The sequence below is a fragment of the Megascapheus bottae genome, chromosome 9 (genome assembly GCF_031878675.1).
Source record: "Megascapheus bottae isolate mThoBot1 chromosome 9, mThoBot2.hap1, whole genome shotgun sequence".
NCBI lineage: Eukaryota > Metazoa > Chordata > Mammalia > Rodentia > Geomyidae > Megascapheus > Megascapheus bottae.
The window spans coordinates 30,416,302-30,437,643 of NC_143517.1; the positions used below are offsets into that span (position 1 = coordinate 30,416,302).

At 39.5% G+C, this 21,342-nt stretch overlaps 1 protein-coding gene across 1 annotated transcript in view; it reads left to right on the forward strand.

Annotated features, from left to right (window-relative positions):
* Positions 1-417: 417 nt before the first annotated feature.
* The window catches only part of Atp6v0d2 (ATPase H+ transporting V0 subunit d2), a 42,228-nt gene continuing 21,303 nt past the window's right edge, over positions 418-21,342 (forward strand). The window contains exons 1-2 of the mRNA XM_090338694.1: positions 418-642; positions 15,846-16,017. Of these exons, the coding sequence (XP_090194820.1) occupies positions 513-642; positions 15,846-16,017 (302 nt within the window). The 5' untranslated portion in view covers positions 418-512. The remainder of the gene's footprint in view (positions 643-15,845; positions 16,018-21,342) is intronic.

The window sequence follows — 21,342 nt, forward strand, 5'->3', positions numbered from 1 at the left end:
TACATCACTAACTTTTGTTGTGTGTCCTTCAAACTATACACATGTGATCTATTCATATAAACTAATGTATTTTGGAACAAAACGTTTACTTTGTTTTTATTATAGATACCCCCCAAAAAAGGAAGCCAATCTAATTTTCAGTTTTAAGGTTGGATGGAGGTAGGATATTGACAAAACACTCAGGTATTTGCAGCCTGAGAATAGCAAAGCCAGTGAGGGCTGGGCCTAGGATAGAAAAGAGTTGAGCCCCGGCCTTCCCCTCCCCTTCCTCTCCCATTTCTTCCACTCTCTTCCCTACAGTGATTGGTGCCCTGGGTTTAGATGGGTCATCTGGCTGCTGATTCACTGTTGCTGTGAAAACAGGACTGAGTTTTGACCGGAGGAAACTAGTCACCAAAGCTCAGCTGATCAGCTGAGAGATTGTGCCACCAGCCCCTGTCCTCCACTGGTGTAAGTCCTCAGGCTGATCAGGACATCAGAACTGTTCCAGAGTCAGCTGAGATCTTTTCCTCATGCTTGAGAGTGCAGAGCTATACTTCAACGTGGACCATGGCTACCTGGAAGGCCTGGTACGAGGCTGCAAAGCCAGCCTGCTCACCCAGCAAGACTACATCAACCTGGTACAGTGTGAGACACTAGAAGGTGAGTGGGACTTTCCTCACCCTTTGAAAAGAAAGGATGGTTCCCAGGAAACAAGGGAAAGGGACTAGGGTAACACCCACTAAGAGTGTTTTTTGTTCTTGTTTTTACTAGTCTTGGGGCTTGAACTCAGGGCCTGGGCATTGTCCCCGAACTTCTTTTGCTAAAGACTAGTGGTGGACCCCTTAAGCCACAGTGCCACTTCGGGCTTTTTCTGCTTATGAGGTACTGAGGCATGGAATCCAGGGCTTCATGTATGCTAAGCAAACACTCTACCACTAAGCCACATTCCCAGCCCCTTCATCTTATTCCTGGAATCCAGACTTCTGGTGGTCATGATTTAGAGAGGGAAAAACATAATCTCTACTTTCAATATCTTTTAAGTGGATTTAATATGACCATTCCTGAAGGTTACAAAATCCAATTACTTAATAGAAGCAGTGTCTGTGATAGGCACCAGTAGAAATTCAATGTTGACCTATATCTTTAAAGTTCTTATGTACACTTTGAAACATCATGGTAGGTTTTCTCAATTTTTAATGTCTCAATAAAAAGTATCAATATTTATCACAGTTTGCTAAATTCTCAGCCTGGTATGGAGGTAACCCCAGCACTCAGGAAGCTGAAATGGAAGGATCATGAGCTCCTGGCCAGCTTGGTGCAATAAGACTCAATTTCAAAACGTCAAAAGCAAAACTTTGGACCGGGAGTTTGGCCTAGTGGTAGAGTGCTTGCCTAGCATGTACAAAGACCCGGGTTCGATTCTTCAATCCACATGCATAGCAAAAAGCCAGAAATGGTGCTGTGGCTCAAGTGGTAGAGCTCTAGCCTTGAGAAAACCCAAGGACAGTGCTCAGGCCCTGAGCTCAAGCCCAGGACTAGCAAAAACCAAAAGAAAAAGCAAAACATTTCATGACTCCATTTTAAATGATTTAATTTCCTTTTCATTTTTCTCTATATACTTATGAATACAAACTGGAAAAAAAGCTTCACTACATTGTCAAGTGATCTCTGGCAAAACAAAAACAAAATGAAAATTCTGGTTTGCCTTTAACTGAAGCCTAAGCGGGGGAAAAAGTCTGGACTGTGAAGCATCCTAGCATGAATTCAAAAATTCTGCCTTTGACCTTTGCTACTTCCTAGTAGGTGACCTCAGGTCTCCAAACCTCTACGCTTCAAAGTCCTCACTTGTAAAGAAGATGTCAGCTTAGGCAACAGTTAGTGAGAAATAAAAGAGATGAACTCTCAGTAGAAGGAAATCACCTTCAAACTACATTTTGTCCCCCAAAATTTACCAAAGAGAGCACATGCATAGCAGTACTTCTATTATTAACAACAACTCTCCTGGCTCATTTTGACTTATGAAATCAAAGTAAGATACTTAAAAGCTTTTAGATTTGTTCTAGAAGAAGCCAGGAAATACTAAAGACTAAGCCTCCTAGAAAGGGTATTAGCAGACAAAAACCAGCCAGAAAAACATGTGAAGGTGACTTTGCAAACTTTCAGGATAGAGCTGAAAGGTGTCTGGCTACTTGTTTATGGTTGTGACCAGTTAGAGCCAGAGTTTGGGCCCCATTGCCCAAGCTAAGAAAAACTGTCCTATCATTAGCATTAGAAATAGCTAGACTCTTCCAGATGAGAATTCTGCTGGCTACAAACAATCATCTGTAATCATTGGAAGTTTGCTGACTAAACACTGTTAATCACATATAGAAAATCTGCATAAAGTAGAAAATAAATTTAAAAACACAGAGAAAAATCCGGGCTTTTGACAGAAGCCATTTGAACAAGCTTTATTTGGTTTTCACTCAAGCTATTAAATGAAATGAGTTGCAAATATATATACATATATATGTATATATGTATATATATATGCAACACATAAAATATCCCTGTGATGCCAAAACCAGGGTTTAGGCTTCTCACGAAACTATTCAGACAGAAACCAAGGGAAATCATAGGTAAGGCCATGCAATGAATACTAGGTAGTGAAATGATAACAAGGACAAAAAAAATTAAAAAAACAAGAATTAGAAAGTCCTCCCAACATTTTCTGCCATGGGCTTTTTATCTAAAAGAGTCTCTTCAGAGAGGGAGAAGGAAGAAAAGAAATGAATTATGTTAACACATCTGTCATCTGAATAGGCATTTGGCTGAATTTGGTCCCTTTATTTTCCATTTGGAAGAGAAGGAAAGGATTCTGAGTCTTTTTTAAGAGACCACAGAACACTATTGGAAATTTATAAGTAAGTTCACACATAGAAAATCCTGCCCCTAACAAAGCTGGGGACCATCGACCACCAAAGCCATCTCTGCCCCTGGTCAAGAATGCCTTCATGCTCTTGCCTTTCTAATATTAAGCTTTCTCATTTCCCAGCTCCACTTGAATCTATGTATAATCTGCTGTTTAAAGAATTCCCAGAAATATCCAAGTAAGCCATCAAACCATGTTTGGGTTATCATAGCTATTGGAAAAAAATAAACCTAAATAAAATAAAATGTCCTGAGGTGAGGACACAGGCTTAGAATAGTAGTGATAAAACTACAGGCTGCCAGGGATGGAGGGTACAGGGATGTCTGCCTCTTCTTCTACTAAAATGCCACCGATTCCTGTGTATACATTTAAGATGCAAAAGAGGTCGGCTTATTGATGTTATGTCAGATCTTTTTTGCTAATAAGAATGAAAAGAATGGCCCTGCTGATTATATCTAGGATGCTGGGGGTGGTCGTGGGGAAGAGGAACTGGTGACAACGAGGGGAAAGCAAAGTGTTTGTTGTTTTTGTGAATGTGACTGGAGAGACCCAGCCACTTTCGAAGCTAAATCCAGAGTTGAAAATCAATCACATTAGTTGGGATAGAAATTAAAAACTTAAAGATTTTTCTTTACTTTTACAAAAAGCATACCCAGTCATGCTAGAGAAGAGAAGAACATTGTCCATTAGACTACTCCACGCTGAAGCAGAGGCTCTCTGAAAAAGTGAAGATAACTTGGCAAAAACTGAATTGCTTTAATTTATTTTAAAGCCCTCTAGTCTTCCTTGACAAGTGTTCTGGAAGGAATGTTTTTGAAGCACTTCAAGGAGCACATTAGTGTTTCTGGTAGATTTAAAAGGAAGAAAAGAAAGGTGGTCCAGAAAAGCAGTGGGAAGTCTTAATTTCCACCATCATGCTGGGTTTTGTTCCTAAATGGGCTGTGTAGTCAGAAATGCTCAGCTTTTCCATGGCCTGACCTTGACTAAAAAGGCCTTGAGCCACAGTGACACCTCTGTGACTCACTTTCCTGGGCAGAAAAGAAGGAAGCTAGGATTCTTTTACATTTCTGTATGTATGTATGTATGTATGTACGTACGTACGTATGTAGGTGTATATATAAATATGTATATACATACATATGTATGTATGTTCGTTGGTTGTGGGACTTGATCTCAGGGCCTGGGTGTCTGCTGTTCCTGAGCTCTTTTGCTCAAGGCTAGTGCTAGAAACACTTTGAGCTACAGCCCTATTTCCTGTTTTTGAATGGTTAATTGGAGATAACAGTCTCATTAGGACTTTTCTGTCCAGGCTGGCTTTGAATCATGATCCTCAAATCTCAGCATCCTGAATAGGTAGGATTATAGTTGTCTGACTGTTTTAAAATATTAACACTGCTGGGTGGGGAGTTTGGCCTAGTGGTAGAGTGCTTGCCTAGCATGCACGAAGACCCAGGTTCAATTCCTCGGTACCATATACATAGAAAAAAAGCCAGAAGTGGTACTGAGGCTCAAGTGGTAGAGCTCTAGCCTTGAGAAAGTCCAAGGACAGGGGCCGGGAGTTTGGCCTAATGGTAGAGTGCTTGCCTGGCATGCACGAAGACCCGGGTTCAATTCCTTGGTACCCCACGTACATAGCAAAAAGCTGGAAGTGGTGCTGAGGCTCAAAGGGTAGAGTGCTAGCCTTGAGAAGGTCCAAGGACAGTGCTCAAGCCCTGAGCCCAAGCCCAGGACTGGCAAAAAAAAAAAAAAAGAAAGTCCAAGGACAGTGCTCAGGCCCTGAGTCTAAGTCCCAACTGGCAAAAAAAAAAACCCAAAAAACAAAAAAAAAATATTAACACTGCTATTTTCACACCAAAATTGGAAATATAAATAAAATTGTATGTAAATATTGTCTCCTGTGACAAAGACAAGAGGGTAAGACTAATACTTCAAGATTATCAATAAATAGTGTTTTCTGAAACATACATGGTAAAGGTTTGCATTGGCTCTCAGGATTCTGGGGGAGTTTTGCACTCTCGATTGAGTTTTCACTATAATCCTTGCCACACATTTTTGGAAGAGACTAGGGAAGATAATGCACCTCCAACTCTACTTCTCTGTAGGAATTAATTCAACAAGTGTGTGTGTGTGTGTGTGTGTGTGTGTGTGTGTGTGTGAAGCATTTTCTACCAAGTGCCAAGGAAGTAAAGGTGAGTTAAGATATAGTTCCTGCTTCAATGTAACTCTCAAACTGGATAACAGAAATATTAGAAAAATAAGAGAGCTTAAAGGAAGACCTTGGGCACTAAATACAGAAAGTTGGGCACTAGCTACAGAAATGCCAAATGCATATCTACTCAGCCTAGAAATTCTAAGTCTTTCAAAAAGAATTCCACACATGAGATGACAGAGGTCTTCACCTAGTCTTGTGAGGAGCACTGAAAGATGGAAGTAAATGAAATGATTCCTTTTACTTCAGTAAGTTATTGGACTTTTTTATAATGGAATATTCTGTAGTTAGGAAAACAAATAACAGCAGTGGCACAACAACAAGAAACAGAAAGGCCTGAGAAAGCACTCTAAGAGGGCAAAAATTGGAAGAGTTACAAATGCGTTGAGATAAGCAAGGGAGAAAACCAGTGTGGTATGATCCACTAAAAGGGTGGCTTTTAACTGGGTGCCAGTAACTGATACTAGAACTCCTAGCTTCTCAGGAGGCTAAGATCTGAAGCATACAGTTCAAAAGCAGCCCGGGCAGAAAAGGTCCCTAAGACTCTTGGTTCCAATAAATTACTTCCTTCAAAAAGCCAGAAGTGGAACTTTGGCTCAAGTGGTAGAGCTCAAGCAACCTTGAGCAAAAAGAAGCTCAAAGACAGCACCCAACCCCTGAGTTCAAGCCACAGGACTCACACCAAAACAAACAAACAAATCAACAAGGGTAGGACTTCAAATATTTTTGGTCATGGGGCTTGAACTCAGGACCTGAGTGTTCTCCCAGGACTTTTTTTGCTCAAGACTAGCCGCTAGCACTCTACCACTTAGCGCCATTTCTGGTTTTCAGACAATCTTACAAACTTTCCTTCCCCAGGCAGGCTTTGAATGGCAATCTTCAGATCTCTGTTTCCTTCATGGCCCGGACTGCAGGTGAAAGCCACCAGCACCCAGCTACATTTTTAATGTCTTCTATATGATTGTGTATCTGTAAAAAGAAATAAAAATTGTAAATGGATCCAAGAAAAGTTAAAGGTAGTGATTATCTGAGGTCAGAAGTAAGTGGCAGAGAAAGTATGTGAGTGAAAGGTGTAAGAGAAAGCTCATTTTTTACCTATGTCTATACCTACTGTTTACCATCACATTTACACATACAAATGAGAGGAAATTCCTTATTTCAGAAGACTCATGTTTCAAAGAATTTTCTCCGTAATGTTTTAGATGTTGTTTTTACCTCTACTTATAGCACTTTTTTAAACTTAAAATGAAAAACCAACCATGACTGTTCAAAAATACACTGCATAGTTTCAGAGAAGACGTACTTCCTTCTTAGCAATCTGACTGATCTCTGCTTTCTTTCAAGCATTTCTTCACAAGCCTTCTGCGTTTTTCTAAAGCTGGCCCTTCTACCACAAATTCTACCCACCATCTGTCTTTCCTGGAGAATATACACTCGCCTTTCATGCCTTCTTTCAAGCCACCTCCTCTAGGGAGGCTCTGCTACTGTGTTCCTGTGAGGGAGAACTGATGCATGCAGGTTTTGTGTTCTGTTGTAACCAGTAATGAACCCACTCCTAATCTGTGACATATGTGTAGGTGGGTGACCTTGGGATAGGCCACTTGCTTCATTTCTCTCACTGCAATAACTTAGAATCAACTCAGAAATAAATGATTCTCTCTCTCTCTCTCTCTCTCTCTCTCTCTCTCTCTCTCTCTCTCTCTCTCTCTCTCTCTCTCTCTCTCTCTCTCTCTCCCTCCTCTCTCTTCTCTGTTCCCTCTCCTTCCTCTATTCCCTCCCCTCTTCTCTTCTCCCCCCCTCCCCTCCTACCCTCTCTTACACATTAGGCAAGTGCTCTATTGAGGAGCTACCTCTCTAGCCCTATTCTTCAGGGCAGCAAAAACACCTTACTTTTCTTTCTCCTTCCCTCTAGAGCTGAAGATTGTGTTCTGTATAGTCCAAGTCTGAAAATACATTAGAAATGTCTGCATGTTTGAGTTCAAGACCTGACTTTTCTGCTTCCTTGCTCTGAGATGTTAAACTGCTTTATTACCTAAAGCAACAACTTTTTCTTATCTGATGCTTAGATAATATCTCTCTGGACTAGCTCCAGTTTAAGAGATCTGAAATACGAAGATGTTGGCACGGCTCATGCACAGAAGTGTCTCCCACCTGAACTGCATACTGCGCCGGCAAATAGGTTGAGTTCAGTACCCTGTGATGATGCAAAAAAGAAAAAATATTAAGCTTCACAAGCTGTTTGTACTCAAATATATTTTCTCAGTTTCAGATCCTCAGCTATTTTCTTGAGTGGGAAGTCTTGAGCTGTTAAGAGTTCAAGAAGAATAATGTTGCATTTCCTTATGTCTCAGGAAACACTTTTTATGGTAACTTGGCAGACTGTCTATGAACAAACCCACTTTTTTAGACATTGATAAATTCTTTTCTTTACATGATACTTTATACAAGTACACGTCAGATGCGTTATTAGATGTGACTGATTTTAACAAATCTTATTAGATTTGTATCAACTAGTTACATGTTCTATTCATAGTCTTTTGTGAATCATTGCCTTTTTGTTTAAAAAAGATGGCCTATTTTGAGCCTTTGTATAGGTACATTCCTGTTTTTGTGACAAAAGAAAAGCTTTAAAACTGTCCCAAACAGAAAAAAATGGCTATCAGAAGTATGTTTTATTTTAGTGTGAGTTACTATTACTGTATTTGTTTATTGTAAAGGTGGACATTTAGTGTTCAGTGCAGTTTTCAATAAAAAGTAATTAAAATTAAAAAAATATGAAGATGTTTTCCTTCCTCCCTCCCTCCCTCCTTCCCTCCCTCCCTCCCTCCCTCCCTTCCTTCCTTCCTTCCTTTCTTTTCTTTCTTTGCCAGTCCCAGGGCTGGGACCAGTCTTCTTCGGGCCTGGGCACTGTCCCTGCTTCTTTTACTCAAGGCTAGCACTCTATCACTTGAGCCACAGCACCTCTTATGGCTTTTTCTGCATATGCAGTACTGAGGAATTGAACCCAGGAATTCTTGAATGCTAGGCAAGCATTCAACCACTAAGCCACATCTTCAGCCCTAAAGATGTTTTCTGAAGTGTAACTCCTATGTTTTCCTAGATTTGCCTCCGAATTGCAGTGAATTTACAACCCAAATTAGATTTAGCTCTATGCTAGACTTCAGAGTTCCTGAATCCATTTCTTCCCATTTCATGGTTTAGGGCAGTGGTGCTGGGCATATGGCTCATTGATTACATTCTCCTTCAGAGACCTCAGTATTAGCAATATTCATTCTGGGAGATGCATGAAAATGAGAAAGTCAGGCACGTGCCTCTAATCTCAGCATTCGAGAGCCTGAGGCAGAGGATCTTGAATTTAAGACTAGTTTAGGATGCATAGCCAGCTAGGGTTATATAGTAAAATCATGTCTGGAAGAGCCAAAAACACTAAAAGTAAAATACAGATGTGGTTCAAAGCAAGACAAACCTTGAATAACAATGGCTGTGAAAAGGTCACTGCTGTGGAATCTGGGGAGGAGCTGTGAGGAGTAAGATATTCTAAATGTGCAGGAGAACCAATGGATCACAGAGGAAAGGGCAAAAGTTGTTAGGTGTAGAGTAATTAGCTCAGAGGCAACATTGGGCTGGAGTCAATGCTGAAGAAACAAATATTACAGTGTCCTGAAGGTCTGTTTATCAAGTTTCAAGGGAGTGCTGAAACTAACATGGAATGAGGATCAGAGTCCTTAGCCAAATACCTGCAACAAATATCTTCACTGAGTCACAGTTTCTTCAGCTGTAAAGTGGGGATGATTTGTGAGAGTTAAGAGGCAATACACATTAAAACCATTTTGACCCTGGTAAAACATTCTACAAATCCCATGAAAGCCGATTTTGGTGTGCCTAAAGCTTCAAGTGGCTCCAAGCTACGTTAACACTGTATAAGAATGAAACAGGCTTTATAGAAAGATTAAACTGGAAAGGCGCTTCTCAAGAAAAAAATTACATAAACAGTCTGAGCAAACTACTTCCACTACAGCTCTTGTTTTTGGAGATTAATTGAAGATAAGAGTCTCATGGAGCTTCCTGCTCATGCTGGCTTTGAATTGTGGTTCTCTTGAGTTGCTAGGGTTACAGGCGTGAGTGAAGGCTGGCATTTTTTGTTTGTAGACAAGTCTAAGCGGGAAGCTATGGGGAAAGAAGAATTTCTGAAAATGATCTGCCAATGATTTAATAGAAGGTGATCAAGAAGTCCTAGTTCCCTGTCCTTTAGCCACTAGCCACATGATCTCAGGTCAGCCCTTCACTCAGTGACTCAACCCTTGGAAAATGCTGGGTTACACAATCTGGACACACACACACACACACAAAACATAGCTGTGCTGTGGGATATACTTTAATATGTGTTAGAAGAGTATCATGGATCCAGGCACAGTGGCTTATGCCTATAATCCTAGCTACTCAGGAGGCTGAGATCTGAGGACTGAGGTTCAAAGCCAGCCTGGGCACTAAATTCTGTGAGACTCTTAGCTCCAATTAATCACCAGGAAACCGAAATGGCACTGTGGCTCAAGGGGTAGGGCAGTAACTTTGAACTGAAGAGCTCAGGGACAACACCCAGGCCCAGAGTTAAGTCCCACAACTGGCAAGAAAAAAAAGAAAAGAAAGTAAGAATAGGGCTGGGAGTGTTGCATAGTGGTAGGGTACTTGCCTAACATGCACAAAGACCTGGGTTCAATATCTTGAGAAAGCCCTAGGACAGTGCCCAAGCCCTGAGTTCAAGCCCCATAACTGGCAAAAAAAAAAAAAGAGTAGTATTGTAGATTTTTTTATTCTATTGCTGTTTAGGATCTATTTAATTGCTTTATTATGTGGTTCTCAGAATTTGAAGGACATTCTACTTTTTCCTTTTTCTTTTCCCTTCCTTCCTTTTTCCTTTCTTTCTTTTCTTGTTTTTTCCTTTTTTTTTTTTTTGTGCTAGTCCTGGGGCTTGAACTCATGACCTGGGTGTTGTCCCTGAGCTTTTTTTTTAATTGAAGGTTAGCTCTCTTACCACTTGAGACACAGCTCCACTTCTGCCTTTGTGTGTGTGTGTGTGTGTGTGTGTGCGTGTGTGTGTGTGTGTGTGTGTGTGTGTGTGATTAATCGAAGACAAGAATTTCACATATTCCCTGCCCTGGCTGGCTTTGACTAGCATCCTCAGATCTCAGTCTCCTAAGTAGCTAGGATTACAGATGTGAGCTACCAGATCCAGGCTTACTCCCTCACTGAAGAAAAGAAAACACACCATTTGTCACATTACTTTTCTAGATAAAACAATAAAATAAATTTAATTCTCCCAAGTACTTGATGTGAACCACCCTGGCTAGAGAAGTTCTGACCATGCTCTTTTCAAACAAGTCACCTACGTGAATGTTTGCATTTATGGTAAAGAATTGGTTTCTCACATGAGAAAGGGTATCAATATTTGTGAAGTAATGCACCTTCTATCTGATGAATATAATGTAACCCTTCTATTAATTACAATAAAAATGTATGAAAAAAAGAATTGGTTTCTCCAAAACTTATTTGATCTCAAAGTCTTATGACTGACATAACTATTTGGATAAGCATTTAGGAAATGTAGGAGAGAAAAAAATTAAGTGAACCCATTATGCAAACTTCAGAGCTATAAGCCCAGTTGTTATTATAAGTAGTCTATCCTCCTGTAAGAGCAAACTTTCAGACTCTAAGATTTTCCTACAACTTGCCCTCAAGTGTTGCTTGTATCTTCTGGTGCTGGGGAGGGATGGGAGGGAGTTTCTGTTCCATTTGCTGGCTGAGTAACTGCATGGTTCCAAGATCCTCCAGGGTGAGAATGCTTGAGATGTTTAATTTCAGGATATTACTGGCAGCTAAAAGAGTAGAAAGTTATTTAACTTAAAAGAAACATATGTCCTGGAGCAAAATACCCTGGTTTTGAAAAAAAATAGCATTTTGTGTCACTTCTGTTGGGAAATATCCGTCCTTGCTAAAAACTGTCAAATGACATTAAAAATAGAAAAAAAAACACTGAACTGCCAAAATAAAAGCCAAAACAAAACATGAGGAATAAAAGTGTCAATGTTTTAAACCAAGTTAATTAAGTAAGACTTTAAGAAAATTGACTGTGTATCAAGTAAAGAGCACAGTTTGATGTAATATCCACTTCAGATGCCTAGGAAGAATGCCAGGTCTCTGCACCTTCCTCAGCTACTCACGAGCGTCACTGATCTCAACGCCAGCAGACATCAGGAGCTCAGCCACCAGCTCCGAAAGCAGTTCTTACATCCCAGTGTCTCCTTGTCTTCAACAGAAAGACACTGTGCTTTCTTGATGACAACATATATGATTCTTTGGCTTCAATTCTTTTTTCTTAATTGTTAATTTGTGTTTCCGCAGTTCTAGAGTTTAAAATAAGGGCCTTACACTCATCCAGCATCCTGTCCCTTGCCACTTGAGCCATGCTTTCAGTCCAGTATTTTACTGGTTAATTGGACATGGAATCTCATGGATTTTTTCTGCCTGGCTTGTCTGGAACCAAGATCTTCTGATCTCAAGCCTCCTAATTAGTTGGATTACAAGAATGAGCCATCATCACCCAGCATGGAACACCATCCTACCACTCTGACAGAGTAACGTTAGGCTCATCTATGACTTAACCTCCTTCAAGAAACATTCCTAGGCCTCTTTCATCTTTCCTGGTGGAGTGTCATTTTCTCTGGTTCCATACAATGACTCTTCGTACCATTGAAGTTAATACATGGTTGGATTGGCATGTCTCTGTGTGCCTTCTCCCCACCAGATTGTGAGTTCCCTTCAGGGTGAAGAGTTCATGTCTAGTATATTGTTGAGTTTCCTGTAACAGACTATACATAACAAGTGTTTAGATGAAAAGTCTAACTAGCCCCAAGATGCTGTATTGGCTCCATAGATGTGCTAGACATTTTCAGTTTATTTTTAGATATATTTTTATGTTAGGGATAGTTCAAGGAGCTACAGATATAACTAAGATGACATACCATTTGATTAATATGCTCAAGTCTGTAAAATATCCTGTAGCAGGTAATTATTATTAAAGTAGTCGCAAATTCTGATCAGTGAAACTGAATAATTCTGTATGGGAGAATTAAAGGCTTATCAAACAAATGATAATCTGATGCTTATTAGATGACGATAAAATGCAGGTCTTAAGTGACTTTGAAATCACATAAATCTAGTTTTGAATCCTAGGCTTACATGAGTTTGATAAAGTAATTAACCTCTCTGACCACCACTATAAAAAGCCATAAGAATAATTTCTACTTCATAGGGTTGCCATGAGTATTGATTAGATAAAAGACTGTGAGCTTACACCATTTATAGTAGGAACTGTCACTGGAAACTATTATTTTGATGTTATACTCAGCCTTGTATGAATACATTATAGTAGGCCTATGTTAACTGTGGTAAGTAGAAAAGGTAAGGGAGGAGTCTGGATTAGCAGGAGTATGGATTTTAGAAAGTATGTGGTTTGTTCAGGAAGCAGTGATAATAAGGCTGGAATTTAACTCAAACCATTAACTTTTTTTCTGAATTTCTGTATTGTTTTAAAGGTGATATACAGCAAGATTGTCTTTACATACATCAGCATAATATCATCTGTTCCCTCATTCTCATCTCTTCCTTCCCTGCCCTCTCTCATAGTTCACTTTCCTGGATGGCCTGTGCAGCCAGTGTACTACACGGTTGCACTTTTTCACTGGTTTTCCTGTGACTCTGTACCCTCCCTTCACCTTCCCCCAGAATGCACAGGTGAATACACATTATGTTAGGTAAAGAATACAGAGACATGGGGGGAAAAACTTAAGGAAAAAGCCCTTTGTTTCCATATCTTTGGAGCTTGTTTCATTATATGCATTATTTTATTTTTTTTCCTTTTCAACTTTTATTGTGAAGGTGATATAAAGAGAGGTTACAGTTTTACAGAAGTCAGATAATGAATACATTTCCTTTTGAACAGTGTCATCCTCTCCCTATTCTCTCCCACTTTTTTCCTCCTGACTCCCCTCCCCCACAAGAGGCATAATTTGTTTCTGGTCTTGCTTTGATTTCTTCTTTCTTATCTTATGAGCTGGGTACAGTGGCTCACACCTGTAATCCTAGCTACTCAGAAGGCTGAGATCTGAGGATCGAGGTTCAAAGCCATCCCCGGCACTAAAGTCCGTGAGACTCTTATCTCCAATTAACCACCAGAAAACCGTAAGTGGTGGTGTGGCTCAAGGAATAGGGTAGTACCCTTGAGCAGAAGAGCTCAGGGACAAGACCAGGCACAGAGTTCAAGTCCCATGATAATAAAAAAAAAAAGAGTCCTATGAATCTACTATCCACTGCCAACATAATCACCAATTGGTTGAGTGTTTTCACTGTGATCACAAATAGCACCCTGAAGAGCACATGAGTTGTGCTTTGAAATTGTTATTAATTTTGGTGGTTTAAGTACACCATTAGAAGGGGCTGGGAGTTTGGCCTAGTGGTAGAGTGCTTGCCTATCATGCCCAAAAACCTGGGTTCAATTCCTTGGTACCACATACATAGAAAAGCCGGAAATGGTGCTGTGGTTCAAGTGGTAGAGCTCCAGCCTTAAGGAAAGCCCAGGGACAGTGCTTAGGCCCTGAGTTCAAGCCCCAGAACTGGCAAAAAAAAAACAAAAAACCCCAAAACAAAACACCATTAGGAAAGTAATTTTCATTATACTAAGATTATAACCACCTTCAGATTGATCTCTTGCTCCATCTGAAGCCTTTATGCATTATTTTATATACATCTGAAGAGACACTTGAGTATTGCACCTTTGTGATTTTCTCCTAAGATTATCCTCTTTTGTTCTCACTATATGTGAGGATCTGGAGTTCTGTGTAATTTGTCATATCCCAAGGTCTAACTTCTCTATGTCAGGGAGAACATGTACTATTTGTCTCTCTGATCTTGGCTTACCTCACTTAACATGATTTGTTCAACTTCCATCCATTTCCCTGTAAATGACATTATTATTATTATTATCATTATTATTATTATTATTATTATTATTATTTTGTTGGCTGTGGGGACTGAACTCTGGGCCTGGGCATTGTCCCTGAGCTCTTCAACTCAAGGCTCCCCCTTACCCCTTAAGCCAAAATGTCACTTCTGGTTTTCTGGTGGTTAATTGGAGACTTTAGTGCCTATATTGGCTTTGAACCACACTCCTCAGATCTCAGCCTCCTGAGTAGCTAGGATTACAGGAGTAAGCCACCGTACCTGGAAAACAACATTATTTTGTCCTTTCTAATGACTGTGTAAAATTCCACTGTATATAGGTACCATATTTTTGGATCTACTCATCTATAGTGGGGCATCTGGGTTGTTTCCATATCTTGGCTATTATGGAAAATGCAGCAACAAACATGGCTGAGCAGGTGTCCTTATCATATCCCGGGTTATGATGCTCAGGGTAGATGCCCAGGAGTGGTATGGCTGATTGGTTGGGAAGGTCTATGCTTAGTTTTTTGAGGAGCCTCCAGACTGCTTTCCAGAGTGGTTATACTAGTTTACATTCGGACCAGCAGTGTAGTAGGGTTCCTTCTTCCCCTCATCCCCACCAGCATTTGCTGTTGTTCAAATTTAAAATGTCAGCCAAGCTAACAAAGATAAGAGGGTTTCTTGGAGTGTTTTTGATTTGTATTTCCTTTATGGCCAGGAATGATGAACATTTCCTCATTGTTTCTTTGCCATTCTTAGCTCTTTTTCTGGAAAGTCTCTTCTTAGTTCCCTGACCATTTAGTAATTGCTGTATTAAGTTTGAGAAGGGTTAGTTTCTTGAGCTCCTTGTATATATTGGATATTAGGCCTTTGTCTGATAACTTTGCTGGTAAAGATCTTTCCCTAGGTAAACCATTAACATTTATAAAAGCTGCTTGATAGGGTCTAGTAGAAGTAATGCTGAATTGCAAGGGTCAGAAGTCTCCTCTTACGTTCAAGTCCAAGCTCAAGCTGTAGATAAGCCCCCAATTTAACCCTACTGATCTTCAATCTCTTCATCTACGTTGAAAGGACATTAAATCCAGCCATGATGGTTGCTGATGTTATCAGACATATTTGCCATGTTAGCTGTTCCTAGTAAAATTTTTCTTTCCCTCCAGGCACAGTGGCTCATGCCTGTAATCCTAACTACTGAGGCTTAGATCTGAGGATTACGGTTCAAAGCCAGATTGGGCACTAAAGCCCATGAGAATCTCATCTCCAGTTAACCACTAGAAAATCGAAAGTGGTGCTGTGGATCAAGGGGTAGAGCAGTAGCCTTGAGCTGAAGAGCTCAGGGACAATACCCAGACCCAGAGTTCAAGTTCCAGGACTGACCAAAAAAACATACAAACAAACAAAAATCCCTCCTCTTTCCTATCAAGTTGGGACATTCAACAAATATTTTCCTGAACAGCTCTTCCCAAGTGAGTGAGATTGTCTCAGGGAAAGCCATTTCTGGACTAGGTGTTTATTTATTGATTTTTAGCTGTGAAATAATAGCAGGTTATTTTTAGATAACTGGAAACGTTGTAAACGTGTACATTTGTATTTTCATAGGGTTCTCATTGCATTAGAGATCAAATACTAAGTCTAAATAATCTATAGACCTTATGCTAAAAGTGTAACATGGTAATATGTATTTTCTTTAAAGTTAGCACAAATGTGTGAATTTTAACCTGATTTGGGGAATTCTTGTCATTTTAGACCTGAAAATTCATCTCCAGACTACTGATTATGGCAATTTCTTAGCTAATCAAACAAGCCCTCTGACTGTTTCCAAAATTGACACAGAGATGAGGAAAAAGCTGTGCCAGGAGTTCAACTACTTCCGGAACCACTCCCTGGAGCCCCTCAGCTCCTTTTTCACCTACATGACGTAAGTAGGGGCATGAAGGAAGCTCCGGGAAGCAATTGGCCAGTGACCCCTAAGTTATCCTTGATGTAAAGCCTGACAGGGCTGAAGACATATTCATCAGTTATAGGTCTAAATAACTTCACATTTAGTGAACTCACATCCATATTCTCACATTAGTATGAAGACAGCTGGCACCAGTGGCCCAGACCTGTAACTCCTCAGGATGCTGAGACCCAAGGATCACAGTACGAAGACAGCCAGGGAAGGAAAGTCCATGAGACTCTTGCCTCCAATTAATCACAAAAAGCTAGAAGTAGAGCTGTGGCTCAAGTGGTAAAATGCTAGCCTTCAGCACAAAATCTCAGAAACAGCACCCAGGCCCAGAATTCAAGGGGAGTTGGGGGAAGGAAAAAAGATTTCAGGTATTTATAAAGATGTTATGGTAGGTAGTATAAAACAGCCTATACGTGAGGCTTTGCAAGCAGTAATGACCCCTGCAAAAATGTTTGGCATGGATAATTAATGAGGCCATTAAGGGTTCCTGAGCTGAAGGACAAAAGAGTCCTATGTGTGTTGAAGTAGAAATGTTCATCAAAATGACAGACAAGATGAATATTACTAAATGCTGGGGGCTCTGCTAAGATCATCTGCTAACATCATCTCCTTTAACCTTTCTGATGTTTCACAATTCTTACCAACAGCCTAAGAAATAAAGAAGTCCAAATTTAAATATTATAACAGCTCTTAACAGGTTGAAGAGTCATGATTTAAAATAAAGACTAATGGAAAATTTATAAAATTATTTGACTCTGATTTTGACTCCGATCAAACAGAACTGAAATTGGAAATGATAAGCAAACATCAGCTCAGTGTTAAGAAGGTCATAAAGTTGTGAGGTTCTCTGTAGATTGGGACACAGATTTCATGTAAGGGAAATTTGTCCCAAAAGTCACTGGGAAAAATTCTAGGGAGGTACATGGTCAACTGCTCCCTTTATGTGAAGAGCTCAATGCTTTAGTTTCCTAATCATAAAATCTCAGGCCAGCAAAGAAGCTCAGCATTCATTAAGCATGATATTACTTCATCAGAAACTATTTTAAATTCCACATAGTTCTAGTCATTAGTGCTATTAAAAATACACATAAGAATAAAAGACAGTTATTGCAAATGAACTATATAACTTGTGGATGGGGATGGCAGGAAAAAATTGGGAGAAAGCCAGGGAAGGGGTGACCTTATCCAAAACCAAGTGAATTCATACTCGATTAGGTAACTGTAACCTTCTGTACATCATCTTTAGAATAACAATAAAAAATTTACAGAATGAAACATTCAACAAGAATATAGATAGGAAGCCACAGGTAGAATGTGAGCACACAGTTGGAATTGGGAAGGTGATTTTGGAAGCATGGCTACTAATGGACATCATTTCCTTTACTTTCCTTACTGGGTATACATTCCAAATAAACATCTTTCAGTTTCTCTTTCTGTACCCACTAGGATAATGGTAACTGGGTATTTATTATTATAGAATCCTGTGTTCAACAATCTTATATAGAACAAGAGATTATGTTCCTGCAGAACTTAACATTTGAAAAATAAATCCAAAACCTGGCGTTCTACTGCTCTATCACTTAAGCCATGCACAAAGCCTTTGTGCGTTGATGTTGTTTTTACATAAAGTTTTCCTAATTTAGGGGTATCAATGTTTGAGAAGTAATGCACGCACTACCTGACAAATGTAACTGGAGCCCCTCTATTCATTACCCTGACAATAAAATACAATGAAAAAGTTTTCCTAATTTTTCCAGGGTAGCCTTACAACATCTTACTGCCTACACTTTTCAAGTAGCCAGAATTATAGATATGTGCCACCATTCCGAACTTAACTACTCAATGTTTCAGAAACTATTTTCTTACAAGGCACATGTAATCAGGTTTTGCATTCTCCAATTAGCCACAGATTCTAACATTCACTGTTGTCTTTCAAGTTTCCTATTTCTAGATTATATAGCAAATACCCAGACATACTCTAATCTAAATTTCCTACTAGCATGTTTACATGAGAATACTACAAAGAAGGTCTGATCTCCATTTTTAACTTAGAGAAATAGAAACTCAATGAATTAATGAAATTCTGAAGTCACAAATATAGGACAGTTGAAAAAGGTTCTACTCCAGGCCCATTAGTTGAGAAAGTTTATAATCTTGCCATAAGAAGTTCATAAGAAAACCATATATGTCTGTGGGTTTTCTCCTTCTGATATAGGCCTATATACTTTTCAGCAAGTGGTCAAATTATTCTGATATGCAGCTGATTTAAAAGCCTTGTCAGGATTCCTCTGAGTCCTGTACCAATGGCTCAGGGCTACAGTCCTAGCTACTCAGGAGGTTGAGATCTAAGGATTATGGTTTGAAACCAGTGTAAGCAGAAAAGTCTGTGAGACTTACCTCCAATTAACGTCCAAAGAGCTGGAAGTGGGGTTATGGCTCAAGTGGTAGAGCACTAGCCTTGAGTATGAAAGGTCAGGGATTGTACACAGGCCCTGAGATCAAGCTCTAGGAACTACACACACACACACACACACACACACACACACACACACACACACACACACCATCAAATACTCTCCCGAGCTGCTTTTGACAATTATCCAAATGGTTAGAGTTGTCTCCCTACTAGAAATTGGGTAGCTAGCTTCACTGTATTAAAACCCCAGGACTAGCCAAGCGCACTGGCTCATGCCTGTAATCCTAGCTACTCAGGTGGCTGAGATCTGAGGATCAAGGCTCAAAGCCAACCCAGACAATACACAGCTGAGAGTTTCTTATCTCCAATTAATCATAGGAAATGGGAAGTGGGTCTTTGGCTCAAGGGTAGGGCAGCAGCCTTGAGCTGAAGAGCTCAGGGACAGCACCCAGGCCAGAGTTCAAGCACCATGACCGCCCAACCCCCCCCCAAAAAAAACCCAGGACTGTTGAATCTATCCATGGGTGTTTTTTGTTGCTCTTGTTTGTGGATTATTTTGTTTTTGTTTTCGTTTATCTTATTTATTAGGATGCTAAGGATTAAATGTAGAGCCTTTTGCTTGCTAGGCAAGTTTTCTAACATTGAGCTATAATTCCAATATCTCACTAATTGATTACATGATTTTGAGGTAGGATCAAGCTATATAGAAAGGCCTTAAACGCAAAACCCTTTCTCTTTTCTTTGCCTCCTGGATACTGTGGCGATAAGCAAATGTTACCACCCATCCCAATTTATGTTTTGTTCTACCACATTGTCCTGAGGTGATTTGTGACCTATAGAAACAGCTGAATGTTCTCTACTTTATTAAATAATTTGTGTCTACAACAAAAGATGTACAGATTGGAAGATGTCCTACAACTCTGGAACCATTTTTAACATTTTCTTTTCAGAATTTTTTTTTAGCAAAGTACATTATCTATCTAGAACTCAGAAATGTGTATCAAGTAAAATTAATTCCTGTCCTATTTGAAAATACCCATAACAATATTATAGCAATGACTAAGTCAACCCTAAGAGAGGCAGACTAAATTTAAACTGATGTAACAAATATAATCTTTAGCATGACACATTTTATATGATATCATTATTGTACATGAGAAACTTATTTTGAAAATCTGGAACAGATATTTTTAAATACCTAATGGCAGGAAGATCTGAAAGTTTTGTATACTATAATTACACACAGTGTTAGGAAACAAAGGAATGAATCCAACAGCATTTTAATGAAGATGTTTAATATAGTCCTGGATTATTTCTCTCTCTCCTTCCTACCCACTTCCCCCCAGAGCATTTTAACTATTATCTTTTTTTGAAATTAGCCTCTCATGCATTCAAATTATCCTACCTCTCGGGCTATAAAATTTCTGAACCTGATTGAAGAATATAATCTGACATACTTAATATGGTAGATGTGCCTATCTGCAGCTTCAGCAGTTGTTGATTAAACCCCTCATGTTTAAGAATATTTGGACAGTAAGCTAGGCATGGAGGTTTACGCCTGTCATCTTAGCTACAATCTGTGGATTGTAGTTCAAAGCCAGCCCAGGAAGGAAAGTTTGTGAGATTCTTCTTTTTTTTTTTAAGTGTTTCTTCTTTAAAATTTTTATTGTAATTAATAGAAGGGTTATATTATATTCACCAGATAGAAGGTACATTTCTTAACAATCATTGCTACCCCTTCTCATGTTTTTACCCCCATTTCCCTCCCCGCTCCCTCTCCCCTCATCTTGTTTTCCACCCTTCCCTATCAAACAACATGAGATTCTTGTCTCCACTGAACTACCAAAACAGACAAAAGTAGAGAAGTAGCTCAAATGCTATCTGCTAGCTTTCAGCAAAAAAGCAGCTCAGGGATAGCATTCAAGTCTTGAGTTCAATCCTCAGGACTGGCACCAAACAAATAAGAAATAAGAATATTTGGAAAATAATACATCTGCACTGGTCTTAAACAAACATCTTTGTTGTCATGACTCCCTAGGTTACATGGCAGAACATTTACACTGAGTTTCATTATATTGACATGTTTTAAAGCACATGGGAGGAGGCAGATACTACAGCATTATCGTAAAAAATCAACTTGGGCATCCAGAGATTGGGGTTTCAATAGGGACTTATGGAAGTGATAACCTCTATGGATTACTAAAATGAGGAGTGTTAGGTTAAGCACTTAAGATTATTTGGAAGTAGAAGTTAAGGGCCACACACTGAAGAACTATTAAAAGTTTCACTTATAAAGGCTAATGAAAGTGATTATTAAACAGCATGTACAGGACAGACCATGCTGGGTGTTCAGGAGACATCAACTTAGAACTCTGAGTGCTAAAACTGGGGAAGTCGTTGGCACCCTGGCATGTCTTCATCCTACCTGGGAATCAAGATGACTTTTTGCTGACTATGAGTTTTTGCTCCCCAGAAACAAGCACATATGTCTGCAAAAATAATCAAGCAATGGCTTTTACTGAAACCTGGGTGTTTAACCAGAGGAACTCTGACAGCTTGGGCAAGTGACTCTCACCTAGCAGGAAAGATTTTAAGTTTGGAGATAATAACTCACCTCAGATGTGGTTGGAGCATAGGCTAGGAGGAAAGCACAACCTTCATGGATAGCTGTACAGTCCAGACCTTAAGTATAAGATAAAAAAGAAAAAATAGCTAGTGGGGAAACATTACTTCTCAGATTTCTTTTTTTTCTTTTCAATTTTTTATTTGGAGATGCCAACAGTGGAGAAATTACAGTTACATAAGTCAGGCAAAGACTATATTTCCACCAGCTCCCATTTCCAGTATTTCGCTCACATCCCACCCACAAGTTGTAT